Genomic DNA, 21,257 nt, shown 5'->3' on the forward strand with positions numbered 1-21,257 from the left:
TCTGCTCCCTAGCCCAGTGGTACCAGCTTCTCTCCCAGTTAAACCCTGCTGATCCTGCACTAACTCGACAGGGGGCCTTGGAGCTCTCTCTTAGCCAGGAGAACCTCCTGTAATATGAAAGCAAATACTGCTGAAATCTAAACAAAAACACAAAATGCTGGAAAATCTCAGCAGGTCTGACAGCCTCTGTGGAAAGAGAATAGAGCCAACATTTCGATACTGATGATACAAAGATTGAAAGTGTAGTGGACGATGAGGAAGGTTTTCAAAGCTCTCAGACGAATTTGGACCAGCTAGAAAAACGGGCTGAAAAATGGCAGATGGAGTTTAATGCAGACAAGTGTGAGGTATTACACTTTGGAAGGACAAACCAAGGTAGAACAGACAAGGTAAATGGTAGGACATTGAAGAGTTCAGTAGAACAGAGGGATTTGGGAATACAGATACATAATTCCCTAAAAGTGGCATCACAGTAGATAGGGTCGTATGAGTGCTTTTGGAACACAGGCCTTTATAAATCAAAGTATTGAGTATAAGAGTTGGAATATTATGGTAAGGTTGTATAAGACATTGGTGAGGCCGAATTTAGAGTATTGTGTGCAGTTTTGGTCACCTATTAACAGGAAGGATATTAATAAGGTTGAAAGAGTGCAGAGAAGGTTAACGAGGATGTTGCTGGGACTTGAGAAACCGAGTTACACAGAAAGGTTGAATAGGTTAGGACTTTATTCCCTGGAGCACAGAAGAATGAAGGGAGATTTGATAGAGGTGTATAAAATTATGTCGCGGGACATGATTTTTGCTGCGTGCCAACTTCAGGAGAAGTGTCAGGAGCAGAATCGCGAGCTCCACTCAACCTTTGTTGACCTTGCGAAAGCCTTCAACACTGTAAGCCGACAAGGCCTGTGGAGGATCATGTCAAAGTTCGGCTGCCCCCCCAAATTCATTCAGATGGTTCGCCAGTTCCATGATGACATGATGGCCGGAGTACTGGACGGCAGAGAATCCTCTGAGGCATTCCCAGTCACCAATGGCTGTGTGCTCGCACCCACACTGTTCAGCATGATGTTTATTGCCATGCCGAATGATGCCTTCCAGGACAGTGTTGCTGGAATCAGCCTCAAGTACAGAGTGGATGGGAAGCTCTCCAACCTGAGGAGACTTCAAGCTATTACCAAAGTGAAAGTGACTGTTCTGAGAGATTTCCTCTTTGCCGATGACTGCGCTCTGTATGCTGGCTCAGAGCCAGAGATGCAAGTCAGTATGGACAAATTTTCCATGGCTTGTGACAACTTTGGACTCACCATCAACATTTAAAAGACTGAAGTCATGCACCAGCCTGCTCCTCATGCACCGTACACAGAACCCATAGTCACAATCAAAGGGCAGAAACTGCAGGCAGTGGACCAGTTCACTTATCTTGGCAGCACCCTCTCCCAAGCAGTGACTATTGATACAGAAGTTAACTGCAGAATAGCAAAGGCAAGTTCTGCTTTCGGTAGACTGCGCTCCACTGTATGGGAACATTGAGGAATCAGCCCAGCAACAAAACTGAAGGTCTACAGCGCCGCGGTACTCACTACCCTCCTGTATGCCTGTGAAACGTGGACTGTGTATTGAAGGCATGCAAGACAGCTCAATCATTTCCACATGACTTGTCTTCACAGAATATTACGCATCAGATGGCAAGTCAAAGTACCAGACACTGAAGTTCTCTCTAGAGCAAGTCTATCATCAGTCCACACAGTGCTGATGAGAGCACAGACCCGGTGGGCAGGTCATGTTATCCGTATGTCAGACGAGTGCATACCCAAGCAGCTCCTTTTCGGGGAGCTCTCTGCTGGAAGTCGCTCCCATGAGGGCAGAAGAAACGTTTCAAAGACGCACTCAAGGCCTCCCTGAAGTCGCTTGACATTGACACGACCACCTGGGAAACGCTGGCACAAAACCGCCCTACCTGGCACTGCCTCATCCACAAAGGCGGTCAAGCTTATGAAGCAAGGTGTATTGCTGAAGCACAACTTAAGCGCGAGCTGCACAAGTCCAGAGCCACCAGCGCAACAACTATAGTGTCTACACAAGTCTGTCCAATATGTGCCAGGACATTCCGTGCCCGAATTGGCCCTGATCAGTCATCTTCGGACACACCACAACCAGCCTCAAAATGACTAATGGTGTCGAGGTCCTCAACAATGACGATGGACGAACAACATAAAATTATGATGGGTACAGATAGAGTGAATGCAAGCAGGCTTTTTCCACCGAGGTCAGGGAAGGAAAAAAAACTAGAGGACATGGGTTAAGGGTGAAGGGGGAAAAGTTTAAAGGGAATATTAGGGGGTGGTTTCTTCACAGAGAGTGGTGGACGTGTGGAATGAGCTGCCAGATGAAGTGGCGAAAGCTGGCTTATTTTTAACATTTAAGAAAAACTTAGACAGGTACACGGATGAGAGGGGTGTGGAGGGATATGGTCCAGGTGCAGGTCAGTGGGACTCGGCAGAAAAATGGTTTGGTACAGACAAGAGGGGCCAAAAGGCCTGTTTCTGTGCTGTAATGTTCTATGGTTCAGGGATCAGAACCTTCTGCACTTGACCGGGTGGCAACAGCATTTATAAAAGGACATTTATAAAGCACCGAAACTCAAAAAGTGAAGCATCCCAAGGTTATTTCACTGTTGCATCATCAAATTAAATTTAAAACACAAGGTACAGAACAGGAGACTGAAAATTTGGTAAAAGAAGTAGGTTTTAAACAAATGGATCCAGAATGTAGATGAATGTTTAAAGGTGAATGCAGAGATGCAGCGTTCTTCAGAACTGACTGATTTCAAAGAGGAAGACATTCCACATTACTGATCGAACAAAGGCAGCCAGGCATTGCATTCATTCCCTAGCTGTCATTAGACTCATTAGCAAATTGGGCTCAGAATACGACAGTCAACATTTCGCAATCTAATACACAAAGGACAGCACAGTCTTTCTAAAACCCTTACAGAATATTACAGGCACAATCCATCCCTAACCTTACTGATCAGCAAGCCTGGGATAGCACTGGGCTGCAGAGATTTCGTATTCGCACAGCAGTTTGGCCATACCCAAACTCTGTTGTTTCTCAACATAGAATCCACAGAATTCCTGCTGTGCAAAAAGAGGCCTGTTGGTCCATCAGGCCTGTACTGACTCTCTGAAACAGCATCTTAACTAAGCCCAGAACTGCACCCTCTTCCCATAACCCCATACTTACCATGGCTAATCCACCTAACTACTAAGGGGTAACTTAGCAAGGCCAATCCATCTAACCAGCACTTCTTTCGGTGTGTGGGAAGAAACCAGAGCACCCGGAGGAAACTGACAGACACGGGGACACAGAAATGGGGAGAATGTGTAAACTCCACATAGACAGTCACCCAAGGCCAGAATCGAACCCGGGTCCCTGGTGCTGTTAGGTGGCTGTGCTAACCATTGTGCCATGGTGCTGCTACCCTGCCACCAGTAATAAAAAAGATTTTTTTTAGAAGAAAAGGGCGTGAAGTGTGCAAGAATTTGCGAGAGAGAATGGTCAATAAGCAACACCTGAAACTTCAGAATACAAAGGGAAGTTCTTGCAGGAAGACAAAAGGACATAGCTGTACATTGATGGAAGCAAACTAGTGCCAGTGGTCCATTCTAGGGCTTCAGACAGAAGACAAATCTACACACAACAGTTACTGCCATGAGTCTCTCTCACACAGTCAGATTCACACCAATGCGAATGTGAATTCTCCAATTGCCAGTTGTATTTCTTTGTTGCTTATCCTTCTCAGCTGATGTCCTCTTTATTTAGGGAAACTAACCAGATAAGAGGAGAGGAGGCTGAAAGCTTGGTAAAAGAGGAAGGTTTCAAGGAGCATTTGAAAGGAGGCATAAAGGATCCAGCATATAGATGAATTATTGAAGATGAAAGCAGAAATGCAGCATTCTTAAGAACTCACTGATTTCAACTGAAGACATTTTTCTGACAACCGCTCACTTTACCTCCTATCCTGTTATCGGAAATACATAAGAACAATCACAAGATGCTTACGGTGTTTACAGTTTTCACTGTAATAATGCGTCAACACACAGTACTTTATTTCACAGGGGCCGTCTGAATACTGTGCACAATAGCAGGTTCTATGCTAGAGTAATATGGACCAAAGCAGTTCACAAAAAGGAGATAGAAACTGAGAAGGAATAGGGACATAGGTTACAGACTGTGATCCAATGTGCAAGCAAATGGGGGAGGGGTAGGGGAGTCTGAAATGAGAAGAGATGCAGCAAGACTTTGGGACAACTCCAAAATGCTGAGGCAAAGAGCAATGATATAGCTAATCAATAAAGTAATGTATCAGGCTAGAGTGTCAGAGCTTGAGGGGATATTGCAATGACACCACGTAGTCCACAGAGCTTCAAGGCAACACATCTCTACCTCCTCAAGTGCAATAAAGGAGAGCAATTAATGCTCGCGTAGCCAACGATGCCCAAATCCCACACATGAACCAAAAATATCAGGAGATTGAAGGGCGCGGCGGAGCGCCGGAGGGGAGGGCGCGGCGGAGTGTTAGAGGATGTGATGGGCAGTGTTGTCGTGGACAAAAAGACAAAGAGAATGTAAACGCTGGTGGGGGTGGTGGGGATGGAAAAAAGAATCAATCAATAGAGGGAAATAAAATTTGGGGTGAAGGTGGAGGAGACAGCACACTATCTGTAGTTGTTAACTCGATGTTAAGTCTGGAAGGCTGTAAAGTGCTGAATCGGAAGATGAGATACTGCTCCTTCTGTTTCCAATGGGCTTCACTGGAATATTGCAACAGGCCCAGGATGTACAGGTGAACACGAGTGCAGGGTGGTGTGCTGACATGGCAAGCCGCAGGAAGGTCTGGGTGCTAACTGCGGACTGAAGGTTTTCAGCAAAGCAGTCACCCAGTTTGAGTTTCATCACTCCAATGTAGTGCAGAGAGCATTGGGAGCAGCGAATACAATGCAGCAGATTGTGGGAGATGCACATGAAGTGCTGCTTCACCCAGAAAGGGTGGTTAGGCATTTTGATGGTGAGAAGGGGGGAGGTAAAGGGGCAGATGTTGCACCTTCTGCGATTGCATGGGAAGGTGCTGCGGTGGGTTTGAAAGACTGATTCAGAACTCTGGGGCTGAGACCTGTGGTCAATTTTCCTGGTTTCTTTAAGAAGCTGGAAGCTGCCCAAAGATTAACAGCAGCAGCAGCAAGTGTTCTTGTTTGGAATGCAGCATGATTAGTGAAATCTCTCTTTTAGGGCCAACTGGGTGCAGGGAGTTCAGGGGGAAGAGACAGCTGGGGAATATTGGAGGGTGAGGTTGGAGGGGTGGGTGTATTGGAGAGGTGGAGTGAGTTTGGGGGTCATTGGAGGAGGGGTGTGGGGGAAGTTGGGGATTGTCAGGGGGTATTGGAGTAGTGGGGAAGTTGGGGTGGTAGGTATTGGAGGGGTGTGGAGGAGGTTGGGGGGGTGGGAGGTATTGGAGGGGTGTGGAGGAGGTTGGGGGGGTGGGAGGTATTGGAGGGGTGTGGAGGAGGTTGGGGGGGTGGGAGGTATTGGAGGGGTGTGGAGGAGGTGGGGGGGTGGGAGGTATTGGAGGGGTGTGGAGGAGGTGGGGGGGTGGGAGGTATTGGAGGGGTGTGGAGGAGGTTGGGAGGTATTGGAGGGGTGTGGAGGAGGTTGGGGGGGTGGGAGGTATTGGAGGGGTGTGGGGGAGGTTGGGAAGTGGGGTGGTCTCACATTTTTTGTTTGTCTTTCTTATTTGTTATGTTTTCATTTTGGCCTGTAAAATTCACAATTTCTATACCGAGAGGGCTAGAATACAAGAGCAGGGATGTATTTCTGAGGTTGTCTAAGGCTCTGGTCAACCCCATTTGGAGTATGTGAGCAGTTTTTGGCCCCATATCTATGGAAGGATGTGCTGGCCTTAGAAAGGGTCCAGAGGAGGTTCACACGAATGATCCCAGGAATGAAGAGTTTGTCGTATGAGGCACAATTGAGGATTCTGAGTCTGGACTTGTTGGTGTTTAGAGGACATCTTATTGAAACTTACAGGATACTGTGATGCCTGGATTGAGTGGACATGGAGAGGATGTTTCCACCTGTAGGAAAATCTAGAACCAGAGGGCACAACCTCAGGCTAAAGGGACGATCCTTTAAAACGGAGATGAGGAGGAATTTCTTCAGCCAGAGAATGGTGAATCTGTGGAACTCTTTGCCACAGAAGACTGTGGAGGCCAGATCATTGAATGTTTTTAAGACAGAGATAGATAGGTTCTTGATTAATAAGGGGATCAGGGGTTATGGGGAAAAGGGGATGAGAAAAATATCAGCCATGATTGAAGAGTGAAGCAGACTCGATGGGCCGAGTGGCCTAATTCTGCTCCTACGTCTTATGGTGTGACAGCTTCTGGCGAAAGGGGAAATAATCCAGTCCTCTCAATTCTGGTCGTCACACTATCGGAAGGATGTTGATGCATTGGAAAGGGTGTAGAAGAGATTCACCAGCTTGTTACCTGGTTTGGAGGATATGGATTATGAAGAAAGGTTGAATTAACTTTGGCATGTCGGAGGATGAGGGGGACCTGATAGAGGTTTACAAGATTATGACAGGCTTGGATTGAGTGGATAGTCAGAGTCTTTTTCCCACGGTTGAAAGGACAACTAATCAGGGGTATAGGTTGAGAGTGAGAGCAGGGAAGTTTAAAAGAGATGTAAGGGGCAAGCTTTTCACACAGAGGGTGGTGAATGCCTGGAACGCGCTGCTGGAGGTGGTGGTGGAAGCAGATTCTATAACAATGTTCAAGAGGCATCTGGATAGATACATGAATAGGCAGGAAATAGAGAGATATGGACCACATAGGGGCAAGAAAATATTAGATTAGAGAGGTATCTGTGCCACCACAGACTTGGTGGGCTGAAGGCCCTGTTGCTGTCCTGTATTGTTCTTTGTTCTCGAGTTAATGTACCATACATCATTCTTCTCTGAAAAATTCAGATTAACAATTCAACATATATTTTTCCTAAATTCACAAATCCTGGGGACAGTGTTATTTGCATCAAAGGAGCAAACAGCATCGTAGTTTTTTTTATTCCTTTGTGGTACATGGTTGCTGGCTGGGCTAGCATTTATTGCCCATCCCTAATTGCCCTTGGAGGGCAGTTGAGAGTCAACCACATTGGTGTGGCTCTGGAGTCACATGTAGGCCAGACCGGGTAAGGACGGCAGATTTCCTTCCCTAAAGGGGCATTAGTGAACCAGGTGGGTTTTTCTGACATCGACAATGGTTTCATGGTCATCAATGGATTCCCCAGAACATTAGCTGAGTTTCTGGATTAATAGTCTAGCGATAATACAAGGCCATCACCTCCCTAATTGTGGGTCCCTGGCGCTGTGAGGCAGCAGTGCTAACCACTGTGCCACCATGCTGCCTTGTAAAAGTTCTGTAGAAGAATTCAAAGACCTTCTCCTGCCTGGGTACATGATGTTATTCAATATAATTATTCAATGAAGGAATCTAATTGGATCCTACTTTAACAGTAATATCAAAGAAAGAACAAATGATTCCTGAGCAGCAAAGTGGAATGATAGAACTACAAAGGCCTTCAGGTGTCTGTGGGACACAATGTTTAAGAAGCCTGCGGACAAAAACCGAATGATTCACAATTGTATCTGTGTTTTCTTGATCGACGAGTCTAAAGATAGCTGATTGCTGCTTCTTACTACAATATATTTGCAATATCTGCTATTCCACACAACTACATCACAATCATTAATTCTACAAAGACTCAGATGGAGTATGAGTTGATTGGCCATGCTGAATTGCCCCTTAATGTCCAAAGAGGTCTAAGTTAGGGGGATTAGTGTGGTAAATACATGGGGTTACAAGGATAAGGTCTGGGTAAGATGCTCTATCGGAAAGTTGCTGCACTCTCGACAGGCCAAATGGCCTCCTTCTGCACTGTAGGGATTCTATGATTCTCTGAGAATGAATCTGACCTTGTGCAGTTTATCTGGGTTGCAATGTATTGAATCTTTCCCCCAAATGTGGATTTACTGTCACCTGTGTTATACGGAGCAGTGTGCAGAACATGTTAATGAGGGTTGAAGCAGTCACTAAAATCAGTGTTATTGTCTGCACAGTGTTATAAATAACTAATAGGATATTTTCCTGTCAAATTAACAATATTTCAAAAAGCTGATAAAGTCAAATTTATGTTTCCTGGTTTATTTAACAGTCACAGTGGGATTTCTGGGCTCACACAAACGAACACTGCATTATATTATTCTACTCTTAGTGTCAATGACCCTGTGCTGCGTTTCTATCAGATTTTTGTAACCAGATGCCAACAAATGGGCATGGTCATTTTACTCCAACCTTTCTGGTAAATCTTAAAATGGGGTAAAACATAAGAACATAAGAAGAGGTATAGATAGGGTGGATTCTCGGAGGCTATTTCCCAGGGCTGAAATGGTCGCTATGAGAGGACACAGGTTTAAGGTGCTGGGAAGCAAGTACAGAGGAGATGTTAGGGGTAAGTTTTTCACTCAGAGGGTGGTGAATCGGCTGCCGTTGGTGGTGGTAGAGGCAAACTCGCTGGGGTCTTTTAAAAGACTTCTGGATGAGTATATTGGATTTAATGGGATTGGGAGTTACAGATAGTTCTATGGCTTGGTAGGTATGGATGTGATCGGCGCAACTTGTGGGCCGAAGGGCTTGTTTGTGCTGTAGTGTTCTACGTTCTAAGTAGGAGCAGGAGTAGGCCATCTAGCCCTTCAAGCCTGCCCCGCCATTCAATAAGATCATGGCTGATCTGAAGTGGATCAGTTCCACTTTCCCGCTTTCTCCCCATAACCCTTAATTCCCTTGTCTATCAGAAACCTATCTACCCATGACTTAAATATATTTTCCTTAATCCTGCCTACCAAGGACATTTCATGGCCCCTTTTGCCCTCCCAAGTTCCTGTTTAAGCTCTTTCCTATTCTTTGTATTCCTCAAGAATCTTATCTGTTTTCAATCTCCTGAAATTATATATTTTCAATCTCCTGATATAAATATATATCTACCCATGACTTAAATAAATTAATATCATGTATGATTAGTGGGGAGAGGGGCTGGGTTAAAGTGATGGGGAAATAAGGGGTTGGAAAGAGAAGTGCCTGGTGCACAGTTTCTCTCCTCGGCAATAATCAGCACACACACTCACACACCCCTCAGCGCGCACTCACTCACTCACACACCCCTCAGCGCGCACTCACTCACACACCCCTCAGCGCGCACTCACTCACACACCCCTCAGCACATACCCACTCACCCCTCAGCACACATGCACTGCTTTGTGCACACGCACGCCGTTTAACACACAAATATCCTCCTCAGTGTATGCATACCCTCCTCAGCATGCACGCACACACATACACACACGTCTGCACACAAACATTGCTCATTGTACAGATATTTGGATACTACGCAGTCACAGAGAAGCGAATGGCTGTGATCCAACTGACTCTGCACATTAGCAGTAAAGACTCACTAATTCTATAATTCAGCAGCAGTAAGAGGCTGTAAGGCCAAGAGTGGTTCATAATTGCACCATTAAGAATGCGACTGACATGCAGAAAGGTTAGTAAGAGCTCGGCAGCCACAGATAATCACTGGGAGAATTTACTATTAAACTGGGAAAGCTGGGCTGCCAACCTGTGTCTGAGCCATTCAAAACCCCAGATCCCAAATTCAAATCCACTTCAATGTTGAGGGAGTTGATCTCACTCAGGGTGACATTACAATCAACGATATTACCATCAGTGCCCAGTGAGCGAAGCAACCTGGATCATTGCCCAGTGAGCAGTGAGAGTGTGTGTAGCTGGATAAGGGTCAAAGCTTGGTTTGAGCTGTGATGCAGCTCACGGTGAAATGGCACACGGGTGAAACCCAGCAAAATCCCAGTCTTCTCAGAGTTTCAATGCCTTGGGAAAAAATAGTCACGTTATCTCCTCTCCCAAAATTTAACACTCCGATTTCTCCCAACGTTACACAGCACATTTGACAGGAAAATCAGAAGCGATAGCAGCCAGCTGGCAGTGTGTGTGGAGGGGAGGTTGTAGTATGGTGCAGTGCGTGTAGTAAATGAATAAACATCAGGTGACGGCTGGCTGCCTGGAAGCCACTTTACAAGACATTAATTCAATTCAACCATTCTGATGACATCAGAAGCTGCAGAAACGGAGCCAGAGATTGAATTACAGGTTCCGCACACACTCACGGCTATTTGTTCTTTATATTACATAGTGAGATGCTCATTTCTTTACATCAGCTTAGCTTTTCATTCTTTTTCAAATAGTTAGGCACTGGCATGTCCTGAGGATAATGAAGGTTAAAACACAGAATGGAAATATTAGACCTGGAAGTGATCACCTGTTGCAAATAGATTCAATTCTACTCCTCCTTCCACCAGCTCTCACAATGGCTCCACCGGTACATGCACAGCCAGATATATCTGAGACAGTACAGATTAGCTCGGTATCATATTAAACTCATGGGCTTTGAAGAGTTGAAGTGATCTGAGCCAGGTGCAACAATTGCCTCAAGGCCCCCTGGGATGGGGCAATGAGGAAGAAACTAAACACTTGAGTTCATGTTCAGAGCATGATCCACTTTTTCCAAACACTCGGGTTTCCATTCTGAACGCTATCCAGTCTTTCCAATTGCAAAAGCATCGGCTGTGTATTGATGCGATACCTTCACTGTCCAATAACCCAGGTTGGTCACTTTGCATCTGGTTCCAGGCTGGCGTGTTTAGAATGGTCACTAGGATGAGGTCACATTGAATCTGAACTCCTGTTACAACTCCAACATGCTGGGGTCCCACGCTCATGTCAGATTGTGAACAGCTATCCATGGAATATTCACTCTACATCAGAAACACACTATGATCCTCATTCTCTCAACCGTACTCAATATGCCCCTACAAAAACAAAGGATAAAGCTAGCAAAATTCGGAAACCTTGGATGACAAGGGAGATTGTGAGACTGGTGAAAAAGAAGAAGGAGGCATACAGAAATTTCAGGAGATTGAAAACAGATAAGACTCTTGAGGAATACAAAGAGTAGAAAAGAGATTAAACAGGGACTTGGGAGGGCAAAAGGGGCCATGAAATATCCTTGGTAGGCAGGATTAAGGAAAATCCCAATGCTGTTTATGCATATATAAGGAGGAGAGAGTAGCTAAGGAAGGATAGGTCCACTCAGGAACAGTGAAGGGAATTTGTGTGTGGAGCCAGGTGAGGTCCTCTATGAGTGTTTTGCATCAGTGTTCACAAAGGAGAAGGACGTGGTGGATCGTGAGTGTAGAAAACAGAATGTTAACATTCTAGGACATGTTGTGATAAAAAGGGAGATGGTATTGGAGGTTTCAAAAAACATTAAAGGTGGACAAGTCCCCAGGGAAGGATAGGTTCAATCCCAGAATACAGAGAGGCTCGGGAAGAAATTGCTGAGGGCTCAGCCAAAATCTTTGTTTCCCTTCTAGCCACATGCGAGGTACCACAGGATTGGAGAATAGCTAACATTGTTCTTCTGTTTAAAAAGGGAAGAAGAGGCAATCAGAGAAATTATAGGCTATGAGCCTTCCATGAGTGGTGGGGAAATTATTGGAGAAAATTCTTCGAAACAGGATGTACTCACATCTGGAAGAGAACAGGCTTATTAGTGATAGGCAACATGGTTTTGTGAAGGAGAGGTCATGTCTCACAAACTTGATTGAGTTCTTAAGGAAGTGATAAGAAAAATTTCCCAGGACAGGGCAATGAGTCTTGTATACTTGGACTTTAGGAAGCTTTCGACGAGATTCCTCACGGCAGGGTGATACAGAAGGTGAAGTCATATGGGATCCGAGGTGAGCTGGCAAGATGGATGCAAAACTGGCTTGGGCATTGAAGTAGAGATGCTGGCGTTGGACTGGGGTAAACACAGTAAGAAGTCTCACAACACCAGGTTTAAGTCCAACCAGTTTATTTGATAGTAATCCCACAAGCTTTAGGAAGCAGTGTTCCTTTGTCAGGTGTGTGGAAGGTTCTGATCAGAGAAAGGCATATAAAGACACACAGTTTACAGAATACCTATTGAGTATTGAAAGCAGAGAGTAGCAAATGGAAGGATACTTTTCTAACTGGGGGTCTGTGATAAGCGGTGTTACACGAGGATCAGTGCTGGGCCTCTATTGTTTGTAATATATATAAATGATTTGGAGGAAAATGTAGGTGGTCTGTATTTTGCAGGTGATACAAAAATTGGGGGAGTAGCGGATAGTGAGGAGGATTGTCAGAGGATACAGCAGGATATAAATCGGCTGGAGACCTGGGCCGAAAGATGGCAGATGGAATTTAACCTGGACAAATGTGAGGTGATGTGATTTGGAAGGTCTACAGCAGAAGGAAAGTATACAGTAAATGGTAAGGCCCTTAGAAATATTACAGAGGGATCTGGGGGTGCAGATTCACAGTTCCCTGAAGGTGGCAACTCAGGTGGACAAAATGGTCAAGAAGACGTAAGGCATGCTGGCCTTCATCGGTCAGGGCGTTGAGTATAGGAATTGGAAAATCATGTTGCAGCTGTATAAGACTTTGATTAGACTGCATTTGGAGTATTGTGTACAATTCTGGTCACCACATTACCGGAAAGATGGTGATGCATTGGAAAGGGTGCAGAAGAGATTTACCAGGATGTTGCCTGGTTTGGAGGGTATGAACAATTAAAAAAGGTTGAATGAACTTGGATTGTTTTCATTGCAGCATTGGAGGATGAGGGGGAACCTGATAGACATTTACAAGATTATGACAGGCTTGGATAGAGTGGATAGTCAGAGTCTTTTTCTCAGGATCAAAGGGTCAATTACTTGGGGACATAGGTTGAAAGCAAGAGGGGGAAAGTTTAAAAGAGATGTTAGGGGCAAGTTTTTCACACACAGGGTGCTGAATGCCTGGAATGCGCTGCTGGAGGAGGAGGTGGAAGCAGATTCTATAACAATTGTTCAAGAGGCATCTGGATAGACACATGAATAGGCAGCGAATAGAGGTATATGGACCACATAGAGGCAAGAAAGTATTAGATTAGAGAAGCATCAGCGCCGGCACAGACTTGGTAGGCCGAAGGGTCTGTTCCTGTGCCATACTGTTCCTTGTTCTCTTTGTTCTTTGTACTTCTGAACACAGACATGTGTTTAATAGATCTGTCTTTAGACATGAAGACAAGGCAGTTTTCACCTCTCAGGTCAGAAGCCAGGTGTCCTCACCATGTTCCATACTTCAGATGTAATTTTTACAAGTGGGAAGTCCTGGGGTCAAGTTCACAGTATTGGTCAACACCAAGGTTAGAGAGAGTAGGACCAAAGTTCAGGTCAATTCAGGAAGTTGTGATGAGGTGATATTAAGCTTGGATTGAAGGTATGGCAAGAGTGAGCGAGGTTAGTAGCCCCTAAGAAACAAAGAGACCGCTTAAACTGTGAAACATCCTGTAATATAATTATAGGTTGTCTCCTAAATTTGGAATGTGTGTGGATGGAGCATGTTCAGCTGGAGCTAAAGTAATTACAGCTGTCACTGGAGACAGCAATTTGAGGTGACTATTGAGAATATTACACTCAAATGCATCACAAATTAGAAGTGTGATTTTTCTTATAATTAATGCTCGTAATTCTCCAAGTAAATCTAATGAAAATTCACCAGACATCGTGAGTCAATCTTACATTTCAAAACACTTAAAAACACCAGTCTCACAGAGCCAGACGCAAAGTGACCATGAAAGCTTTCGGGTCAGTGACTGGGGAAGCCCACCGTTAGCTAGTTTACCAGGCACTACATTCATGGAGCTCTGGCAGCCTCTCCTTCCATTCGCAGTGCCTTGCGAGGTCTCACTCAGCGAGTAAAAACATCTTTAATATCAAGGAATATTTCACTAACTGGTGAGATTAGGAGTTCTGTAAAGGACGACTTGTATTTATATAGCACTTTGCAGAACCTCAGGACGTCTCAAAGTGCCTGACAGCCAATGAAGTATTTGTGAAATGTAGTCATATTACAATGCAGAAACAAATGCACAGAGTTATGGGGTCCCGAATTTTCAGCACCAGCTCATTCTTTCTTTGGTAACCTAGCAACTGAAAATCCTGTTGCTGTTCACACAGTGAAAGCAGGGCTGACAGTAATTAGATGCTGCCGACACGTTGTAGGTGATAAGTAGTTGGCAGATGCTGATGGGTCAATGACTCTGGCTCTGTGCTCAGAGTGATCAGAATTCTGGCAGGACCAGCAAACGACTTCACTGCCACAGTCAGTGTCTGTAGCTGCAATTTCAGAGATTTTCTTTCTTATCATCTCTCTTCTACTACCCAAAATGGTGCCGCTTGTTGCTCTTCAGCCCTGACCCCCAGCCCCCTCCTGTTTTTGCAGGAAGACCCAGATTCTCACCAGCCTTCACGTGGCGAGGTGAACAGCCTGGCATTCATTTAAAGTTGTATGCCTTTGTTCTGGACTCCCCGCCGTAACAGAGGAAGTACTTTCTCTCTATTTAGCCTTTAGTCATCTTACTGAGGTCCCCTGAACCTTCTATACTCCAGGAAATGGAACCCTGTCCATACAAGCTGTCCTCATCGTTTAATCCTTTAGTCCTGGTATCATTCTGGGAGTGGGCGCAGCACAGGTTCACCAATACCAAAACGTCCTTCCTGAAAATGGAGTTACTCCAGATGGGGTTCAACCAAAGCATTAGAAACTGAATTCAATTCTGACCAACTATTGAGTGCAGCACAGTGGTTAGCACTGCTGCCTCACAGCACCAGGGACCAGGATTCGATTCCCAGCTTGGGTCACTGTCTGTGTGGAGTTTGCACATTCTCCCCATGTCTGTGTGGGTTTCCTCTGGGTGCTCCAGTTTTCTCCCACAGTCCAAAGATGTGCAGGATAGGTTGATTGCATCATTTAATTCCTACGGTGCCGAAGGTCATTTGGCCCATCAAGTCAGCACCAAGAACGATCCCACCCATGCCCTATCCCCAAACACTAAGGGTCAATTTAGCATGGGCAATCAACCTAACCAGCAGATCTTTCAGCTGTGGGAGGAAACCGGAGCATCCGGAAGAAACCCACACAGAATGTGCAAACTCCACACAGACAGTCACCTGAGGCTGGAAATGAACCCAGGTCCCTGGCGCTGCAAGGCAGCAGTGCTAACCACTGTGCCACCATGTCACTGGCCATGCTAAATTGACTGTTAGTGTCAAGGGAATTAGCAGAGTAAATATGAAAGTTTATGGGGATAGAGCCTAGGTGGGATTGTTGTTGATGGGCTGAATGGCCTCCTTCTATACTGTAGGGATTCTATGAATCTTATTTTAAAAGTCAATGGATTGTGATCAAGATCAGGAACCCTGATCCTTTTGGACTTCAAAGCCCATGGCAGCGGAGAATAATTGGAACACTGCTCTTGTTACTCAAACAGAGACCAAGAATTGGAAGTACCTGCGTCTGCTCCATATCATTTCAAACCACACTTGGTGCTGTTTGTTCTGGGTAAGAACTCATCACACTGAAACAAATCAACACAAAAATTGCTGCAACGTTTCTCCCAACAAAATAAACCAAAAATCGCAAAATAAATTCTGCTCTACAAGATCTGAGAGATAGAAAGATAGCTCAAATAGTGCAGTACTGAGGGAATATCACATTTTAGGCGGTGCCATTTCTTGCTTGGTGCATTAAACTGAGGGCCCAACTGCCCGTTACTGCAGTTCACTTAGAGATTAAAACATTCCACGTCCCAGTTAAAGAGAATCAGAGAATTTTGCTGGCAGCTTGGCCAACACCACTGTACTTATCCAATGTCTACTTCAGGGATCTCTCAGTGCATTAAATAGTATATATGATGTTATAAATGTTTTTCTAACATATATAACAGGGAGAGAGGCTTGTGTTTTTATAACATCTTTCATGACCGCAAGCATTCCTCAAAGTAGCTTACAGATAATAATGCACTTCTGAAATGGATTCACTGTCGCCATGTAGGAAACAGTCAGCAAGTTGAGCACAGCAAACTCCCACAAACAGAAATATGATTATATTCAGATTATCTGTTTTAATGATGTAAGGTGATAGCTCCCAGACAGCTGCTCTTCTTTTAAAAGTGCCAAGGGAAACTTACTCCTGCTTAATAGGGCAGACACGATTAACACCTTAACCAAAAGACGGCACCTCCAGCACTGCAGCATTCCCTCAGCACTCCTTGGAGTGTCTAGGTAATGTGCTCTGGTTTCTCCAGAGTAAAACTTCAACCTTCTGAACCAAAGGCAAGAGTGCGAGCAACAGAACCACAGCCGACATGGAGGAAGTTAATGTTTAAAATAAATTCTGAAATGTCACAAAATTGGAATGAAATGCCAATGAGAACTGGACGTTTGAAATGCCGATTGCAATGGATGAAATACCATCTCTTGGTTGATTTCTGTAAAATACCCTCAATCGATTGCTTTCCATCACAATGTATAAAGCCCAATGGATTAAGATAAGGCAGTGTGGACCTATGTCTCATGAAGCAGAGAGCTTCAAGGCTGGACAGCCAATCTGTCAGAGTGAGCTACCTTAGTCAGGGCCAGCAGCTGTGATAACCTCTTGGCAAGCATCACTGGGGAAAGCAACTGGTACCAGTCAACACATAACCCAACGAGACCCGACATCTTCAGGGGAAGGAGAAAGGGACAAAAGAACAAAGTGAAATGATAGGCTGTTGGGTGGAGTGCAGGGCTGACAGTACTGGCTTCACCATGTCACACAGGAATTGCTGCTATCTCAAAAACAGGAAACTGATGGACATACGATAATTATTATATTCAGCAGAATGACTTCTACAATGACATGCCTGCAACACTGTATAATTTACTAAAGACTAATAACATGCGCAATTTCAAGTTCCATCAGAGTTTCACAGCTCCCCTGTGTATGACAGGAGGAAAGATGGAGTTCGACATGCTGATCAGTAACGTGCCAGACGTGGTGCGAAACTGAGTTCCGAAACACCGTTTAAATTAAATGGAAAAGTGAAGGTACAATTATTGACAAAACTCTCAGCCATGACGTTACAATCACTCATTCAATTCAAACACTGCCTGATTTACAAAGCCCAAACCAGCCCAGAACAACAGCAAAAAGATACTACACGTCTGAGCAGAATATAAATATTCACGTTCAGGATGGATCGAGCCGTTCTAATGAATATACAAAAACTTCACTGGGTTTGAATTATTCAACCAGGAATGTCACTGCTGTCAGCGTGGTTTTCCTCGCCTGACTCCTGTCAATCTCCGCACACAGCAGCTCTTGCCTGCCACAGTTGGTAAATTGACCAACAAGCATGAAGATGATGTGCACAGAGCAGAAGGTCCACATTAAACTCATTCCCTGTGCTGGCCACACGGATCCCAGACAAGACAGCAGCCGAAACATTACAGCTAATCTCAGCAGCCCAAGGTTAGAGTGAGAACAGAGTTCAACCAAAAATGCTGCTCTTGACCCAACATGTGCCCGCACAGAATCCAACCAACCTACAGAATGTATATCAGGGGCGTGGACAGGATGAGTAGGAATCAGCTGTTCCCCTGAGTTGAGGGGTCAATCATGAGGGGCCACGGTTTTAGGGTAAGGGTGAGGAGATTCAGAGGCGACAGTCTGGAATGCACTGCCTGGGAAGGTTGTGGAAGCTAGAAACTTTACTACTTTTAAAATATACTTGGACGAATATTTTAAATATCATTGCATTTAAGGATATGGGACATGTGCAGGAAATAGGGGTTAGTGCGACTTTAGTGGCATATTTTCAGCATCTTCAGGAACTGTTCCCCAGTGAGAGTCAGCACCTTCAGGAACTGGATCCCAGTGAGAGTCAGCACCTTCAGGAACTGGATCCCAGTGAGAGTCAGCACCTTCAGGAACTGGATCCCAGTGAGAGTCAGCACCTTCAGGAACTGGATCCCAGTGAGAGTCAGCACCTTCAGGAACTGGATCCCAGTGAGAGTCAGCACCTTCAGGAACTGTATCCCAGTGAGAGTCAGCACCTTCAGGAACTGGATCCCAGTGAGAGTCAGCACCTTCAGGAACTGGATCCCAGTGAGAGTCAGCACCTTCAGGAACTGTATCCCAGTGAGAGTCAGCACCTTCAGGAACTGTATCCCAGTGAGAGTCAGCACCTTCAGGAACTGTATCCCAATGAGAGTCAGCACCTTCAGGAACTGGATCCCAGTGAGAGTCAGCACCGTCAGGAACTGGATCCCAGTGAGAGTCAGCACCTTCAGGAACTGGATCCCAGTGAGAGTCAGCACCTTCACGAACTGTATCCCAGTGAGAGTCAGCACCTTCACGAACTGGATCCCAGTGAGAGTCAGCACCTTCACGAACTGGATCCCAGTGAGAGTCAGCACCTTCAGGAACAGTCCCCCAATGAGAGTCAGCACCTTCAGGAACTGGATCCCAGTGAGAGTCAGCACCTTCAGGAACTGTATCCCAGTGAGAAACAGCACCTTCAGGAACTGTATCCCAGTGAGAGTCAGCACCTTCACGAACTGGATCCCAGTGAGAGTCAGCACCTTCACGAACTGTATCCCAGTGAGAGTCAGCACCTTCACGAACTGTATCCCAGTGAGAGTCAGCACCTTCAGGAACTGGATCCCAGTGAGAGTCAGCACCTTCAGGAACTGTATCCCAGTGAGAGTCAGCACCTTCAGGAACTGTATCCCAGTGAGAGTCAGCACCTTCACGAACTGTATCCCAGTGAGAGTCAGCACCTTCAGGAACTGGATCCCAGTGAGAGTCAGCACCTTCAGGAACTGGATCCCAGTGAGAGTCAGCACCTTCAGGAACTGGATCCCAGTGAGAGTCAGCACCTTCAGGAACTGGATCCCAGTGAGAGTCAGCACCTTCAGGAACTGTATCCCAGTGAGAGTCAGCACCTTCAGGAACTGTATCCCAGTGAGAGTCAGCACCTTCAGGAACTGTATCCCAGTGAGTGTCAGCACCTTCAGGAACTGTATCCCAGTGAGAGTCAGCACCTTCAGGAACTGGATCCCAGTGAGAGTCAGCACCTTCAGGAACTGGATCCCAGTGAGAGTCAGCACCTTCAGGAACTGTATCCCAGTGAGAGTCAGCACCTTCAGGAACTGTATCCCAGTGAGAGTCAGCCCCTTCAGGAACTGGATCCCAGTGAGAGTCAGCACCTTCACGAACTGTATCCCAGTGAGAGTCAGCCCCTTCAGGAACTGGATCCCAGTGAGAGTCAGCACCTTCAGGAACTGGATCCCAGTGAGAGTCAGCACCTTCAGGAACTGTATCCCAGTGAGAGTCAGCACCTTCAGGAACTGGATCCCAGTGAGAGTCACACCTTCAGGAACTGTATCCCAGTGAGAGTCAGCACCTTCAGGAACTGGATCCCAGTGAGAGTCACACCATCAGGGACTGTATCCCAGTGAGAGTCAGCACCTTCAGGAACTGGATCCCAGTGAGAGTCACACCTTCAGGGACTGTATCCCAGTGAGAGTCAGCACCTTCAGGAACTGGATCCCAGTGAGAGTCAGCAACATTAGTCAATCGTCACCATATCAAATAAGAATCTGTGTTGCTCTAACTTCCTCTGGAGCCTCAATAAAGTCATATATAACTTTTACTTGCTCACTTGGCAGGTAACTGTTGTCAACATAATGGTCACTTGATATTAGGAATTGCATTCCTGGCTCTCTTGAACCGTTAAGAGAAATACTGCTGAGTGAATGTGCTTGCTTTGTCTGTGTGGATTAGAAAACCAAACATCAAGAAAGCTTGTTCCATAAACTGTGGGCTTTCTCCACGTTTATCTGAAACACACTTCGAGAGCCCGTCACAGTGTGTTGATACTGTCTCTCACCCAGCTCATTATTTTCTGCACAGTGCAGCTAGTCCAAGGAGGCGAGGGGTCAGCCAAGCATCCAACACATCATAATCCCACCAACATGACACGTCTCCAAACCGAGGCACTGAAACCCAGAGGAAGAGTTTCCATTTGCAAACTCTTCCTCTCGCCTCCATCACCCCCTCCCAGATTTCAAGGTGGAACCCAGAAATATCAGATGCAGGTCAGCAAGAGCACAAGATTACAGAGCTTAGCCAGCAAAACATATGCAATCAACTGCAATGAATACTCATAATGGGGAGGGGCAAGAGGGAGCAACATTTAAACTGGTTGAAAGAGAAGGGGGAGTGCAATTATTATATCCAATACAGGATTGGGATTTAGACACTGAACCTGCAGGTGAGCACATAGCACAGAAAGGTTGTCAGAATCTAATGAAAACAATTGCCTCAGCTGATGCACAAATTAGAGAGTGACAGTAGCTGCTCCCAAAGATAATGCTGCACACAGTACCCACCTGCCACTGACATCTTGGCAGTCCTACTCACAATGGTCCCCAGGCTATCGATAGTGGCGACACACTGATAAAATCCTTCATCAGGTTTGTGGTGTTTGGAATGTACCACACTCCGTATCAACAGTGAACCTTCTGGAAGCATCTGCCTGCGTTCATCTGAAACCAGGTTTAGGAATGTCCCATCTTTTCTCCATTCAATTTTGGCACTGGGTTCAGCAAACACTGAACAGTTCAGTACAACCGAGGACCCTCGTATCGCTAGAGTGTCCGCTGGCTCCATCGTGAAGTAGAAAGGGGTGAATGTTCGGATGACAGACTCTGTAGAGAAAGGGAGAAGCGACAGTAAATTTAAAGAACATTTAATGTTTCTGCAAACTAAGCACTGTACAATTAAAATGAAAATGGTTAACAGTAGGAATGCAGCCAGGCCAAAAGTTCTCTCTGAATGAAGAAATCAGCTGAAATCACCACCCAATGTGGTGTGTTCACACAATAGGAACCTTATACAGCATCTAGCCTCATCTGAGTTAACTGACCTCAGCTAGGGCAGCACTAGAGGCACCGCTGTTCATTTCAGTGTAGAGAAGGGTAGGAAATTAACCAAAACTTTCACTCCAAGTGACGACTCAGAGAGTTCACCAGGAAAGCAAATAAACAGATGGCAGCTGAAGGTTAGCTCGGATGTGATGGGTCACTGTTCACCTGTTCATCACATCGTTATGGAGGATAGTTATTTGGGTGAGGAACTAAAGGGACTGCTTGCACCCAGGGAGCTGCACACCACTAC

At 45.6% G+C, this 21,257-nt stretch overlaps 1 protein-coding gene across 2 annotated transcripts in view; it reads right to left on the reverse strand.

The window, feature by feature from the left end:
* The window catches only part of LOC145360738 (neogenin-like), a 181,185-nt gene that overhangs the window by 110,997 nt on the left and 48,931 nt on the right, over positions 1 to 21,257 (reverse strand). For both annotated transcript variants that reach the window (XM_080216120.1, XM_080216119.1), the window contains exon 2: positions 20,471 to 20,788. In XM_080216120.1, coding sequence (XP_080072246.1) covers positions 20,471 to 20,788 — 318 coding nt within the window. The remainder of the gene's footprint in view (positions 1 to 20,470; positions 20,789 to 21,257) is intronic.

This window comes from Carcharhinus amblyrhynchos, chromosome 32 (genome assembly GCF_965287045.1).
Source record: "Carcharhinus amblyrhynchos chromosome 32, sCarAmb.v2.hapA, whole genome shotgun sequence".
NCBI lineage: Eukaryota > Metazoa > Chordata > Chondrichthyes > Carcharhiniformes > Carcharhinidae > Carcharhinus > Carcharhinus amblyrhynchos.